Source organism: Bos grunniens, chromosome 14, assembly GCF_055505025.1.
Source record: "Bos grunniens cultivar Pamir isolate PY7600 chromosome 14, Bosgru_T2T1.0, whole genome shotgun sequence".
NCBI classification, from domain to species: Eukaryota; Metazoa; Chordata; class Mammalia; order Artiodactyla; family Bovidae; genus Bos; species Bos grunniens.
In genome coordinates, this window is record NC_141178.1 from 25,043,278 (window position 1) to 25,060,169 (window position 16,892).

The 16,892-nt window shown below is 36.9% G+C and overlaps 1 protein-coding gene across 3 annotated transcripts in view; it reads right to left on the minus strand.

The window, feature by feature from the left end:
- ANGPT1 (angiopoietin 1) overlaps positions 1-16,892 on the minus strand; it is a 475,361-nt gene that overhangs the window by 7,181 nt on the left and 451,288 nt on the right. For all 3 annotated transcript variants that reach the window (XR_015140625.1, XM_086336288.1, XM_086336291.1), the window contains one exon: positions 7,935-8,065. Coding sequence is in view for 2 of the 3 variants with exons in the window: in XM_086336288.1 (XP_086192414.1) it covers positions 7,935-8,065 (131 nt within the window). In the remaining variant the exon portion in view is untranslated. The remainder of the gene's footprint in view (positions 1-7,934; positions 8,066-16,892) is intronic.

A 16,892-nucleotide genomic window follows, 5' to 3' on the forward strand; every position in this document is an offset into this window, starting at 1 on the left:
AAGCATGACCTGGTCATTTAACACAAATCCTGAAAAGAAGTGGCTTTAAAGCATATTCATAGAAAGCAGGCAAAGAACACAGCAGGCTCCTGGTTACTCCTGGTTAATCTCCTTTCACATTCACAGATAACCATATGTACTCATGGGTCCTCAGAACAAGGTAAGTTTGCGTAGATTGAAGGTATCCTTGTGAACATATAAAGGAGTATGCCTGGGTTTGCATTTCCTCTCCGATTAGATATCAAATAGCTGAATTAAATACCTTCTAAAATTCTGGGGTGATATCAACTTTGTACTTTGTTCTATAAGTGCCTGGGGATAGATGAGCAATATGTTAAACAAGTTAATTAGAAGAGGCACTTTAAGCTTTAAAGAACTTAGCAATGAACGCAAAGGATGGAAGGGAGCGGCAGCTTCCATCTGCTGTTGGGACAACTGATAAAATGTCTTAAATGTTTTAAGATTGGCAATTGCTGAGATGAACTTTGCCAAGCATTTTTCTTCATAACCTGTAACCTTATGTATATTTTAATAAGAAATCCGAGAAGCATGTTTCTAATTCATTTACACTTAACTCATTAAAATTTAGTTTTGGAATAACTATCTTGGGCTTCCCAGGCCTTGAAAAATCATTTGAGTCTTTTATCTCTGAAGCAGAAAATTCACATTTTATCACCAATACATGAAACTTTGCCCAGAAAACAGGAACTTGATTCTAAACTTTGTACTCAGGAAGTTCAAATTTATTTGAAAGTCAGGAAACCTAACTCTCAAATTCTTCTGATCCTAAACAAAATGTCTCTCAACACTTCTTTTCTAAGGTAAAAAGTACAGCAAAATAAAAAGATCTACCTGTGGTTATGGATTTCTTTCTAATCAGCAACATGCAAAGAACTGGCACAGAGAGTAAGAATCTTCCTCTTTTAAGGAAGGATGAGGCTGAAAAAAAAAACTGACTGATGCCTAGTGATCATCGGGACCATCATTAAAATCACTCACTGATTTCACGGGTACAAATCCAGCTCCTACCCAGAACTAGCCTCAAGGAGCAGCTGCAAGCTCTTGTGTGTGGAGCCGAAGGATCCTTCCAGAACTCTGCATTCCTTCTGTCATTTCATCCCATACCCTCTTCAAGTCAAGGACTTGGCTTTTTTCCCCTTTCTCTTCTTTTTGTTCCATAGATAGAAAGTTGTTTATCCTGGCTGGTAATCTTGAATTCATTTTAATCCTTTAGGTATTCTCTTACTGCCTCTTTCCTCCCTTGGACTTCATTTTACTTTTAACTACAGTTAAGTGAGGAAATCCTCATGAAAATGGGCCTTAAACAGTAAAACAGAGCTAAATTCTTGTCTTTGAGTGCTGTTTCTTTTAAGAATGGCAGTAGAAGGAGTGGATAAGGTAATGGCTTATCTGGAGGTCATATTCAAATCCTCTGAAATTAATTCTGCGACCTTAAGCAACTTAGCTAAGTCTTCCATATCTTAGTTCTCACCAAAGATCTCTATCGAATGGTTTGTGGAAGTGTCCTTTAAACTATTAAGTGTGTCATTTATGATAATGCAGAAATGACTGTTATACACTAAGAGTGCAATGTATATTCACTATATTACTTATTATTAGAGTAAAATATAAACAAAATTGTTTGGCTATTCTCATCAACTATTAAGCTTTGGTGGCAGCCTTGTGTTATAGGCCTATCAGTTCTTATTCACTTTTTTCCAAATTGAACTTTTAAGAGACATTTTCTGATATTATTTTTTCCTTTTTCCAATAAATATAAACTTCCTCCCAGAGAACAGGAATATAGTCCTAAATTCTGCACTTAGAATGTTCAAATTTATTCAAAAGTTATAAACCTAACACTCAAAAGTTTTCCAATATGGAATTTAGTCTTCTGGGGTTAGGTTATTCTTAAAATGTGGCTCTAGTCTTTAATATTCATCCCTTTGTTCCATGTGTGTGCATGCAAATTAATATACACATGTGAAAGTGAAAGTGTTGGTTGCTCAGTAGACTGTGTCTGACTCTTTGCGACCCCATGGACTGTAGCCCGCCAGGCTCCTCTGTCCATGGAATTCTCCAGGCAAGAATACTGGAGTAAGTATTCTTCCCTGATGGCAGTAAGTAGCCATTCTCTTCTCCAAAAGATCTTCCTGACCCAGGGATTGAACCTGGGTTTCCTGCATTGTAGGCAGATCTTTACCATCTGAGCCACCAGGGAAGACATATACATACTTTGGCATTTTAAATCTAAGTTCATGAAAAAGTTACATTCATATTCACATTGATTTATTTTTATGTCTTTTCACGAAGATAATTTGTGATTTCACAATGTCCTTTCAGAGTCTGATAGCCTACTCATGCATTTAACCAAAATTTATTAAGCACATCCTGTGAGACAAGCACTACACTAGGCCCTGAAGACACAATGGTGGAGAGCATGATGTCCCTGATTTCAAGAAATGTACCTTTTTTGTGGAACAGGCTTATGCACTAAATAAGAAATTGCTTTGAAATACAGTAATGCAATGTAGATATCTGTGGTCAATCTTAAATTATCCATATGGATCTTTTCTCTCAACATGTTTGCCTTAAAACCTAGGGAATGCCAGTTATCTGACAATGCTTAGCACATCCTTCCTGTGTTATCAAAAACTCTAAGATTATTACATTTTCCCAAAGATCTGTCACTTTAACCAGTTAGGGAGCCTGTTAATTTCTTCCATTTTGTCTTCTTCAAGGTTATATAGCAGGCAAGGCAAGCATTTATCAATTCTCTACTGCTAGCATCTGGTAAGTTCGAGGGTGTACTAAGAATTTATGTGTATGACTTTATCCCCTCTTTTAGAATTGAACTGAGAATATCCTTTGTTAGCTTTAGCAAAGTCTTGTCTGTCGACTGACATAGTTTATGCGTGGGAAAACAGATTGTAGTTTCTACCACAACAGATTCTTTCTGCAGAGGCTTAGGTCACATTTTTACATAGCTTTTATATTAGATACCAAATAAGAAAATTGTGTTGAAAGAAAAGGTAAGAAAAATAATGTAAAACAATACCATATTTTGTTAGGGGTCATTTTCTTTTCTTTTGGTCAGCAACCTTTAGTAATTATAGTTTCTAGCAGAATTTTAGAAAAATATATTTTGAAGAATACTAATTTGGTATCAAAGCCCATGTTTTCTTTGCATGTAAAAATCTAATGAGAAAAGGTTTTCATTTTCATAATTTGAGTCATATTTTTTTGCATATTTAATACAATAAATTCATATAAACAAAAGCATGTGTTGACTGATATTACATTTTCATTTTGTAAATATTAAATAATAGGGAAAACATTAAGTTTATAATGAAACTGATTCTTTCCTTGGATTCATGAGGGTACAAGAAGGGCTCTCCTGTGAGACTAAGAAAATATTTCCTATAATCACCTCTTAAATTTATCCCTCCCACTACTGAAATATATACATTTGTTGTAATATACTATATAAAGGGGGAACCTAAGGAGAAAACTTACACATTTTCTTAAGTTCAGTGAATCACAGAACATAGATATTTCTGGTTTGTAATAAATGCACACTAACAAATCATCTCTAATGATTAATTAAGAGGTCAGTTTCATAGAAAATGTATGTGGCAATTTTGATTTTGAAATAGATTGTATGGTCCCATAACAACAGTGTAATAAAACATAAAAATTATTCAGTTTTTAAATTGGACAGAAGAATTTCTGGTAAGGTAGAAATAAGTACATATATGTCTGGAAAAGGACGTATCAAACACTGTGGTATCTATTTCTACTGCTGCAAATATGCTTTTTTAGCCAGCTATACTTCTTTTCCACTAACAATGAACTACAACCAAACTGAAAAATAATATTACTTGTTTTTCTCTACTGCAGCCACTAAGAGTACACATACACAGAATAACAAACTCACAGAACCGGAAGAAAACGTAGGAGACAATCTTATGTAGACTGGCAACTAGAGGAATGTGCATACGTAACTCTCTCATGTAACTACCTTTATATTTTCTTGAAGGTGTCCATAACTAGACATCCACAATCTTTTCTGGAAACTCATTCCAGTCTTTGATTCCTGGACACTCCATCAAAAGTCACTTTTCCCTTCTCCAATAACGATCACGTGCTATATTTTGTCCCCAGAACTTGCTATAATGTGAAGTCGTGTGTTTATTGTTTACTTTTTGTTGATGGTCTTCTTCAGAAAATACAAGCTCTATTCTGTCTTGCTTATTTTTCTAATTGTGTTGACTCTTAACAGTTACTCCTTAAAATTATGTTAAGTAAATAGAAGGAAGTTAAGATGTTAGGAAGATGGAAGAACAAAATGTTCTACTTTCTGTCTAGATGAAATACCTTCTATTTTTAATTAAGCCTATCTCTTGTTTTTCAGTCGTTGATAGATAGGGTAACAACAATACCACCTTCTCCAACAAAAATCCCTCCATGTACTTGAAGAAAACTATTTAGGATGGTTAAGCAGGCAATAAATCTGACTTTATCCTTAATTTCTTTTAGAGGAAACAATGGAAAATATATAAATAAACAAGATAAAACAAAGCTTTAACTGATGATGACAGAGAACTAAGAATTATTAGTTTCAAAAAGCATGAAATCTATCTGCTTAAGACATGATTTAAAATATGTAATAAGTCAAAATACACACCTTTTAAAAGGAGAAGAAAAATCATTAGATGGAAAAAGTGTTTCTAAGGTGAACCATGGCAGAGAATATAGAGCGGTGGTGGTGTGGGGGTAGTTAAGTAGAACATAAGTTTCAGATAATACTCAAGTTACCTGGACTGTCATTGACATTCACCCTTGTGTACCCCAGTTCTTAGCTATCTAAATTCCACATATTAGTTTTGCAGAGTGCATCACTTTGCAAGACCTGGATTCTTTTAAAAGGATATTTGATAGGGTAGTGGTGTTTATTACAGAAACATATTTACTTAGACTATTCCAGCCCAAGCAATAAGTGGAAATTTCTTCTCTTCAATATATGTGTTTATTGATGGGTAAGAAGTAGGTCCAAGAATGATTATGGATGAAAGAACATGACAAAGTTCAATCGTCTGAAGCAGAAATAAAATCACAATACTGAGCGATGTAGTTTTCTCATCATTAACCAAGAGATGCATTTTCCTCTTTGCTTTGCTCAATATTTTCATTATTATGACAGTAATATGAACATATTGGAACACTATTCTAAGTAAACATTTGAACAATTTTACTGTTGGTCTTTCATGTGTTGTATTTATTTGATAAGAAAAAAATATCTGTAAAAACAGACATGGAGAAAATGAAGTGCACATCTATATTAAAGTGGGCAAAAAAAGTACAATCAAAGTCTGTTTGTTCTTGTATAAAGTTGCTGATAATTTCACTTAAAGGATCAAGGAGGTAATAAAAAGCGGTATTTTATTTTAGGAAAAAAAAAGTTCAAAACCTAACCTGTGGGTAACATTTTCAAAATATTCTAAATTTGTAACAGCTAAAATTGCATATAAAAGACTTTTGAATGTGATGTCAAAATGGCATTTTTAAAGCTTAAGGAGGAGGATATGACAGAGGCAGAATCATAACAAGCTGGCTTTGGTAATGATAAGGCCAGTCTGATGTTGAAAAGATGTTACTATAAGTGGAGTGGATGGGAATCCAAATGGGATGTGATTTGGTAGTGGTAGTAATGAAGGGCCTGGGTATGGTGATGAAGTTGGAAAGATTTTTCCAAAATGTTGCCTCTATACTCTTTCATGCTTTGTTAACTAATGAGAAAAAATTCATTTCATTGGTTTCAAAATCTGAAAGTGACTTCAAGGGTTCCAAGATGGTTATTCATTCATTCATGCAACACATATTTTATTGAGTTCCTATGTGCCACAATCTACCAAGCTAGATGTTAAGGATAAAATGATGAATATTTAATTACTTTCATTTTCCTTATGTACAAAACGTACAATCGAGTTTCTCTCCCTGTGTCTTTCATAGAGTTGGTTTGAGATTCAAGGAAGATAGTACAACACATATGTAACAGGTAATAATATATAATTATAATGATAGTAATACTATATTTGGAGAAGTAAAATGTTAGATTTAGAGAGTTTTTTCTCTACTAGCATGAGTTTGTTATAGGATAACAAACAGAGGATAAGAATAGTTAAAGGTGGGAGTGATTACTCTTCCATTAAGAGAGGGAAACAACACTAAACTGTGAGAAGAGAGACACCGGGACAAAGCTTCCTTTACAGTTTTGCTTGGTGCCAACTCTTTTATGCCAGAGCCTGGAACAATTGTGAGCGGCATCATTTGCCGTAAGGTTTTAATTCAGTTGTTTCTTAGACTTCACTCAGTCATTTATCAACTTCACGAGCAGTTTTTGCCAGGCCCATTTATAACTTTTATTAATATTTAATGAATATTTTTCTTGAAATCAATGATTTGTTAAATATCAAATATTGTGAATCCTTTTTAAAATGCAAAGTTTACATCATTCCTTCAAAGAGGAAATCAGCACCACTTTCTATAATAAAAGGGAGACATAAAACTCAGCAAAAAAAAAAACAAACATTTTAATTAATTTGAGGTAGATGTTATTGCCTTACCAGGGTCTTGAGACTGAGGCTGAAGAGTTTGCTCCTTCTTTGCTAAGAAGAGTAATTATTAAGTGCTGAAAAAGTATAGATAAGCTAGTACTAAACTGAGAATTTCTCTTTGACACACAAGGCGAGAAAAAATATTTAAAAAGTGAAAGAGGATAAACTCTCTTACTCAGTGATATATATTTTTAATGGTATCTTCTGTACCAGCTAAATTGGGCTCCAAAATCACTGCAGATGGTGACCGCAGTCATGAAATTAAAAGACGCTTGCTCCTTGGAAGAAAACTTATGACTAACCTAGACACCACATTAAAAACCAAAGACATTACTTTGCCAACAAAGGTCCATCTACTCAAGGCTGTGGTTTTTCCAGTAGTCATGAATGGATGTGAGAGTTGGATTATAAAGAAAGCTAAGTGCTGAAGAACTGATGCTTCTGAATTGTGGTGTTGGAGGAGACTCTTGAGAATCCCTTGGAGATCCAACCAGTCCATCCTAAAGGAAATCAGTCCTGAATATTCATTGGAAGGACTGATGCTGAAGCTGAAACTCCAGTACTTTGGCCACCTGATGCAAAGAACTGAATCATTGGAAAAAACCCTGATGCTGGGAAAGATTGAAGGCAGGAGGAGAAGGGGATGACAGAGGATGAGATGGCTGGATGGCATCACTGACTCGATGGACATGAGTTTGAGCAAGCTTCAGGAGTTAGTGATAGTCAGGGAGGCCTGGTGTGCTACAGTCCATGGGGTTGCAAAGAGCAACTGAACCGAGCAACTGAACTGAACTGATACCAGCTAAATGTCTTGCAGAGGTCAATACCTTATAATGTAAAAGCACTGGTATAGCTAGTTTGAATTGCAAAACTTTAGACCTACCTCCATCTCTCTACCCTCTTGACTCCATTTCAATAGAATGATCAATTACACAGTTGTAAAGCATTTTGTAAGAAAGTTTGGGTTTTTGCTTTTTCTGTATACTGAATATTCAAATTGTTGTTCATTCCACCACAGGGATCATTATGAGTATTTAGAAAGTAGGATAAGGGGGACTTTAAGAGGTTTAAGAATTTATTCAGAACCAAGCTTAGCACACCCCCACCATACATGCTTGGGGAGGAGGCAAACTTCTAAATATGCTAACAATGTCTTGCACAAGAACATGTGGTAAATTAGTGGGCAGAACAAAATGATCTCTAGGGACTTGCTATTCAGTTTCCTGACCAGAAGATCATAGTCTTTTCTCACAGATAAGAAACCTCAAGCCTCAAACCAATGAAACATAACTTAGAGAATGGCCCCGTAGGACTTACCTCCTGTTAGCATGAGGGCACATTTGCACATGCAGTTGTCATTATCAGCATCTTTAGTGCTGAAATCAGCACCATGCAAGATCAGGCTGCTCTGTTTTCCTGCTGTCCCAGTGTGACCCTTCAAATACAACCTGAAGTTAAAAAAAAAGAAAAGTCGTTCAATAGAATAATAGAACCCAGAAGACTGGTTTTGCTGAATGTTTGGCTTTTTCATCATTTTCTCCCTTCTCTGAACTCAGCCCTTCAACGACTGTTTTATAAGATCAAAGCTCTCTGAACAAAAGAAAGACAGAGAACGGGGTAGGAGGAAAAAAGAAGGAAGGGAGGGAGGCAAAATTCCACCTTACAGACAAGTAAAATTCTCTACCTGTGGGTAGAGAAGTCAAGTGGACCTTAGGAAGCATCACTATGAACATAACTAGAGGAGGCGATGGAATTCCAGTCGAGCTATTTCAAACCCTGAAAGATGGTGCTGTTAAAGTGCTGTACTCAACATGTAGCAAATATGGAAAAATCAGCAGTGGCCGAAGGACTGGAAAAGGTCAGTTTTCATTCCAATCCCAAAGAAAGGCAATGCCAAAGAATGTTCAAACTACCACACAATTGTACTTATCTCACACGCTAGCAAAGTAATACTCAAAATTCTCTAAGCCAGGCTTCAATGTATGTGAACTGTGAACTCCCGGATGTTCAACTTGGACTTAGAAAAGGCAGAGGAACCAGAGATCAAATTGCCATCATCTGTTGGATCTTCAAAAAAGCAAGAGTTCCAGAGAAACATTTACTTCTGCCTTTTTAACTACACGAAAGCCTTTGATTGTGTGGGTCACCACAAACTGTGGAAAATTCTAAAAGAGATGGGAATCCCAGACTCTCTTACCTGCCTCCTGAGAAATCTGTATGCAGGTCAAGAAGCAACAGTTAGAACTAGACATGGAATAACAGACTGATTCCAAATTGGGAAAGGAGTACGTCAAGGCTGTATGTTGTCATCCTGCTTATTTAACTTATATGCAGAGTACACTATGTGAAATGCCAGGCTGGATGAAAAACAAGCTGGAAACAAGATTGCTGGGAGAAAGATGAATAAACTCAGATATGCAGATAACACCACCCTTATGGCAGAAGCAAAGAACTAAAGAGCCTCTTGTTGAAAGTGAAAGAGCAGAGTGAAAAAGTTGGCTTCAAGTTCAATATTCAGAAAACTAAGATCATGGCATACGGTCCCATCACTTCATGGAAAATAGATGGGGAAAAAATGGAAACAGTGACAGACTTTATTGTTTTGGGCTCCAAAATAAGATGGTGACTCCAGCCATGAAATTAAAAGACACTTGCTCTTTGGAAGAAAAGCTATGACCAACCTAGGCAGCATATTAAAAAGCAGAGACAATACTTTGCCAACAAAGGTCCATCTAGTCAAAGCTATGGCTTTTCCAGTAGTCATGTATGGATGTGAGAGTTGGATTATAAAGAAAGCTGATTGCTGAAGAATTGATGCTTTTGAACTATGGTGTTGGAGAAGACTCTTGAGAGTCCCTTAGATAGCAAGGAGATCCAACCAGTCCATCCTAAAGGAAATCAGTCCTGAATATTCATTGGAAGGACTGATGCTGAAGCTGAAGCTCCAATACTTTGGCCACCTGAGGTGAAGAACTGACTCATTGGAAAAGACCCTGATGCTGGGAACGGTTGAAGGCAGGAGGAGAAGGGGATGACAGAGGATGAGATGGTTGGATGGCATCACCAACTTGATGGACATGAGTTTGAGCAAGCTCCAGGAATTGGTGATGGACAGGGAAGCCTGGCTTGTTGCAGTCCATGGGGTCGCAAAGAGTCGGACATGACGGAGCAACTGAACTGAACTTAAAATTCTCTACAGCTTGTGTGCTTGATGTTTGTTTTACCATGTATACTCAAACTTATATCATTCTGATAATGCAAGATCTACCAAAGGAAAATGGGTTTATTTTTATTACTGTAAGTATTAATCTCTAAACAAAGTACATAGAGTGTTGCTATAGCTTATATCATTTTGTTAATATTAATATTGGTGATGTGCTAAAGGGTATTTACTCTGTGACAAGCACTTTGTTAAATGCTTTCCTGGTGTTATTTAATTTTTATAGTAAATCTGTGATTCAGGTATCAACATTCCAATTTTTCATTCTAAGCTCAAAGAGGCTTATGACAATTGTTGACTATAAAATCCAAGTTCTTATTAATCATTGCTGCTGCTGCTAAGTCGCTTCAGTTGTGTCCGACTCTGTGCAACCCCATAGACTGCAGTCCACCAGGCTCTGCCGTCCCTGGGATTCTCCAGGCAAGAACACTGGAGTGGGTCATTAATCATTATGTATCCACTAAACAAATATTTGTTAAGCACATACTATGTATCAATAATTGTTCTCAGCATTTAAGATATATCATTAAATAAAACAAATGGAACGTCACCATGCCCTGAGGGACCTATATTCTGGTGGTGTACCTAAAATTAATTTCAAAGCCCCAACTGTTTAACGTCAAATATGGCATTCTTCAAAACCCTGCTTTACTCTCTAGGAACATTTCTCATATAAAATTTACATTAACCTAGGTCATGGGCTCTCCAACAGTTGCCCGTACATCAAATCATCTGGTTATCTGTGAAAAAGACCTACTCACTGGACTGAGGAATGTATGGTTTCAACTCACACCTCAGATTACTCTTGCACACTGTCCAAGGAGAACATTTTGAAAAGTATTTGTCTAGAATTCAAAAACTAGTGAACAAAACACAGTAGTTGCCTAATGTAGTCCCCTCACATCTGCTCATTTCCTATGGACCTGACACGCTGCCTTCATATCCATCTGGGTACTTTGAACAAATGCAAACTTGCTCAGCTCCTTCACTGGCTCCTCAGGGCTCAACACAGTTAAGGTTGTCAGTAGCCTGTGTTTGATACTCAAAGTCTTCTCTGACTGAGACCTTCCCCTCTCTCTAACTCTGCCTAATATCCCTCTGTTCTCACTCATCAAAGTCATCTAGCAATACTCCCTTCAAATCCATGCGTGTTACCACTTTTGCACCTGAGTCTCATTTATGAACCTTCTCCACCCACAGTACAGATAATGGGTGATTAAAGCTCTGTGTGAATGAGATGCTACTAGGACTGAGACCAGCTCTGACCAAAATTTTACATGATTCTTAAACAGATAATAAATATCAGTTAATATTTTGAAGATACATATGTAAATATATTTTCCATATAAATATGATGTGTTTGCACCTAAGGACACGTACTGTCCCATTATTATTTTGTAAGAGTGATATATTTTTAGCAAATAACAGTTGTGTGACTGTGCCAAAATAGTTTACAAGTACATTCTGCAGAGACTTTTCAGCAAGAGCGAAACATACAACTAAACCCTCCTCAAGTTTCAGTTGTTTCAATAATTAACAGAACTTGTAGCTAACAGAACACTAAAGGAAGCTTCTAATGCTGAATTATCACATAAAAGCTTACATTTTAAAACTCTGGAGATGTCAAGCTAAAAGCCACTCATAACACAAAACTGTAGAATTTCCAACTGGGAATTTGCATTTTACATTGTAGGCAGCCCATGTAGAGATGCGTCATACCAGGGGAAAGCAAGGTGAGAGGTTACCAAGGGGAGTCCTAGGAACACGTTACCTGAGTGACTTCACGAGACCTTCAAGATACGGTCTGAAGTTTTAAACTGATCACTTTCTCAGCCTCTCAGAGGCAGACACACAACTTGAAAAACGGAGGGAGACTTATGTCCGGTCTCCATTTCCAGTCAAAATAGGGGGCCCAGTCTCATGTTCTCCTTAGAGGGAGTTTCACACAGAAAGCCAAATTATAATCAGAAAGTTGCTTGGTTGGTGAACACAGAATCGGAGTCTGGGGACAAGGATGAATGACTTCAAAATTAAGTAGCTATGACTCTGCTGGCCTGAAATCTCCCTTTCCACTGGGAGTGGGTAAATTTAGCTCACAGGCGCTCTTGGATGAGTGATGCTAATTCCCACTCTGATTCTTGGATTCTCTATAATTTGTGATGACTTTCCTTCTTATTGGTTTAAGGTAAGTCAAAACCATTTTCCCTGCAGTAGCTTTAAGCTCACTAATGGGGATAGACTTTCTAGGACACAATGATTTTCTACATTGTATTCTGTGGATAAGTGAGCACAGATGTTAAATTGATAGTGACTGAGTGACTAGATGTGCTGAACATAGTTTATACTTTTATGTGTGCCTGTACTAAGTTGCTAGAGTTCAGTTCAGTTCAGTGGCTCAGTCGTGTCCAACTCTTTGTGACCCCATGAACCACAGCACAGCATGCCTCCCTGTCCATCACCAACTCCTGGAGTTCACCCAAACCCAAGTCCATTGAGTCGGTGATGCCATCCAACCATCTCATCCTCTGTTGTCCCCTTCTCCTCCTGCTCTCAGTCTTTCCCAGCATCAGGGTCTTTTCCAGTGAGTCAGCTCTTTATATCAAGTGGCCAAAGTATTGGAGTTTCAGATTCAGAATCAGTCCTCTAATGAATATTCAGGACTGATTTCCTTTAGGATGGACTGGTTGGATCTCCTTGCAGTCCAAGGGACTCTCAAGAGTCTTCTCCAACACCACATTCAAAAGCATCAATTCTTCGGCACTCAGCTTTCTTTATAGTCCAACTCTCACATCCATACATGACCACTGGAAAAACCATAGCCTTGACTAGATGGACCTTTGTTGGCAAAGTAATGTCTCTTACTTTTTAATATTGCTTTTAAGTTGCCTCAGTAGTGTCGAACTCTTTGTGACCACATGGACTATAGCCCACAAGGCTCCTCTCTCCATGAGATTCTCCAGGCAAGAATACGAGAGTGGGTTGCCATGCCCTCCTCCAGGGGATCTTCCAGACCAAGGGATCAAACCTGTGTCTCTTATGTCTCCTGCATTGGCAGGTGGATTCTTTACCGCTAGCACCATTTGGGAAGCCCTAATACTTTTATATGAGGGTTGTAATTTAAGCCTCATCATTTGCAAGGGTTTCTTTGTGTTACCAAGGCAATGGGAATGCACAATTAGAAATTGGGAAATAGAGAAAAGCAAAAAGAATTACTCTTGACATTATGGTTTACATACACTTAGTCTTTTCCTTGTTTTTTTTCCTCTCCAAATAGAAAATATTATTTATATCTAATGAAGGAGACACAGGTTCCATCTCCAGGTTGGGAAGATTTCTCAGAGGAGGGTATGGCAGCTCATTCAAGTATTCTTGTCTGGAGAATCCCATTCTCAGAGGTGCCTGGTGGGCTACAGTCCATAGAGTTGCAAAATGTTGGACAGGACTGAAGTGAATGAGCATGCATGCATACATTAATACCTGATTATATTCTATAAGCAATTTTGAACAATGGGAGCAAAGTTTCTGCCCACAGGCTCATCTCAACTACACTCCAGAAGTAATCACTTATGTCAGTTTTGTACCCTTTAAAGTTTCTTCTCATATAAACACAAATGAAAATAAAATAATGTTTTTGAACAACACATTTTTCATACATGATTTTATAACTATGTTTCCATACCACTACATATTCTTCTTCAACATCATTTGGAAGCTATCCTATGAGTATATCATCAATTGTCACAAGTTTAAGAGTGTCTTTATATATCTCTAAACATACATGCAAGTATATATGTTAGGGTTAGAATAAACTGTAGAATAAATATCTATAATGTTGTTTTGTTATGACCTGCACCAGCATGCAGCTCATCAACAATGGATGTTAGGATCTGTGGGTAAAAGGAGACATTTTTCTAGATCCACTTAATCAAGACCTGAAGGTCAGTCTTACAGTCCTGTTAGCTCTTCTTTGTATTACTGATAAAAATCTTACAACTGGTCTCGATGTCTTGAGCCCTGATCCTTCTCCTTCTCCTGAAAATCATTCTCCATGTGGCTCATGCAAAACATGCCTCTCATTGTAATTCCTCTGCTCTGGTTAAAAGCCCTCAGTTGTTCTCCCAACACATGAAAGGTACAGTCCAAGTTTCTTATTGTGGTTTATAAGGACTTTGAAGATCTAGCCCTCCTCCACTTTCTCCCACACCAACCCCACACCGCCCATCTCTTATTTCATGCACACATACATAATGCTCCAGGCTTACCAAACACTTGCTCCCTCAAAGCATCATATTCTCATTTCTCTGTGCTCTCTTCCTGGAAGGCCTAGAATTTCTATCTGCTGAACCCCTACTCATCTTTGAAGATTTATTTCTAGTATAATCTCAAAGAACATCAGATGGATACCTCTATGATGAAACTTAACTGTGCTATATTTTAGTTGCCTTTTCTTAACTTGTCTTCTCTCATAATAAATTGAAAGCTCCTTGAGGCATAAGATGTGTCTGATGTATCTTACACAACTGAATCACCAGAATCTAGAATAAACAGCATCTGATACTGAAGAAAAGCTCAATATTTACTGAATAAATAAATTATGAATGTGAACTAATGATTTATATAATTAATTTTCAATTGGCTGAAGGTAGCAAGTAAAATCAAATCCAAATAAAAATAGCTCTAATAACTAAAATATGCCTGGCCCATATTTTCAGAAAGACAGCTTTTGCATCTTATTTAGCCAGGTACTCAAAATCCTACTTCCTTGTCAACCAACTGAATAATTTAAAAATGCACACACGTATGCTTCTTTTGATCTTTCCAATTCTGTTTTTGTTCTCATATTCTCAGAGACTCCAGGATATGAAAACATGTCTGATATATTGTGCAGGCAGAATAAAGGAAGAGAACTTAGGTCTCAGTTCTCATTAGTTCTTCTGTGTTATTGAATGACTCATTTGTATTGTGTGCATAGCCAACTGATATCAGAGAACATTCAAAATATAAAAATGTTTATGGTAAATTCTTTAGCTAAAATTATTTCAAAAACAAAAAGCAAAATAAGGTGTAAAATATTTTCTTAAGGGCCTGCCCAGTCCAGGGATCTTAAAAACAAGAAGCAGAAGCACAGGGAAGTCCCAAGATAGTATACTGCAAAGACTGGGACATACGTGGCTGCAGTGATTTAAAAGGAGAAGTGAGGGGTTGGCAAAAGAGGGGCAGGGAGTCAAAAAAGTAGGAACTTCCAGTTACAAAATAAACAAATCTTTGGGATGCAATGTATGGTATGGTGATTATAGTTAATAATACTGTATTTTATACTAGCAAGTTCCCAGGAGAATATATCTTAAAAGTTTTCATCTCAAGAAAACAAAATTTAACTATGTATGGTGATGGGTGTTAACTGGGCTTATTGTGGTGATTATTTTGCAATATATACATATAGGCATATATTAAATCATTTTGCTTACACCTGAAACTAATATAATGTTATATGCCAATTATATCTCAGTAAAACATAACAGAAGAGAGCAATATTTTTAGGAACAGTGGATTTTTCATCATACAAGTCTGAGCAGAACTTGTAATTTATATACAGGAGTATTCATCCCCTCTATGTTTATATCCTTAACATGTTGCAGGGGACTGCTTATATGCTTCTAAGCAAGAGTTGTTCTCTTGCACTGGGAAATAGAGATGGTATTTCTTAAATATAAATTTTTCAACACTCTTTTAAGATATTTACAAATGAGGACAAGTGTGCTTCTGCAGAATCCCACAAGGATTCTGGGAGTAATGGCATAATTAAGGATAGGTCTCTTCACAGTTAAGGGGCTCATTTGTTCTTAGCAGCTATTTAGCTAGCACAGAATAGCAATTATTAACCCAAAGCTAACAATCATAGTTGGTTATTTGATAGGGCCAGACTAAGTGCTGGCCATTCACTAATGCCAAGTATTTTTTTCTAGTTAGATAAGAATACTTATTTGAATTGAGCCTCAACCAGAATATTTATGTGGTTCTTTTTATTAGAGGTTCTGGTTAATTTCTAAAAGCTTTATGTATAATTAACTATCCATGACTTTCTCTATTCTGCTAATGGAATGTCACTTTACAAAAGAAAAGTCAATATACAGAAGGGCCAAAGTCAGCCTTGCGTCTGACTCTGCTGAAAAGGACTTAAAGTGTGAGTCACTGGAGAGAATGCTTCCCCCAAAATAACACTATAGAATCTTGGACATTTATTTCTTGTGTTCAGCCAGTGTAGATGGGGCTTACATGAAGGATGATGTGTTAGGAGATAAAAAACAAATGTTATTTCAGAGCAAAGAATTTGGCTTAGGAACTGAAATATGAAGGATGCTAAAACAACAACAACCAACAAAAAATAACAATAGCACAAAACCCCCAAAGAACACCATTAGTTGTGACCAAAAAGGCAGACACAAAATAAAATCATGGCATTTATCCTTTTAAACCTATTTTCCCTAATTAAGGGAAAAAAATATGAGTACCACTTGGTCAGTGACTGTAAAGAATGTCAGTATTTTTATTTTTTCAGTTAGCATCTGAAGGGAAAATGAAACATTCATACTGAAATTAGTCATGATTTTCTAGTCATTCTTGTTGAAAATATACTTTTTCTTTCGCTTACAGAAGTTTCAATAACTAGAAAGACTAAATCATATTTCCTAATGAATGTAGGACAATAGTGCTTTCTATTATGGAGAAGTAGGTTTCAAAATATACAGCTGTATCATGTAAGTGATTCTATAATGTTCTTTTCTTTAAAATAAGCAGCCCAATACCATGCGTCCAGTTTCTCACTGACTTTGTCGACCTAAGGGACCGTCATACCTCTCACGTTTTTACATCTTCACTGTTCTGTCGGCGGGGGGGAGGTGGGGCGGGGACGAGGGGAGGGTCTCTTTCATTATCCAAGGCAGTGGGAGTTGTATGTATGACAAATTGAAGTTTGGCCTCAGCGCCTTTAAACAGTAGACAGGCTCTTAGATATCTGAACTTTAAGGTCTTACGTACTGACAAGCTGAGCAGAT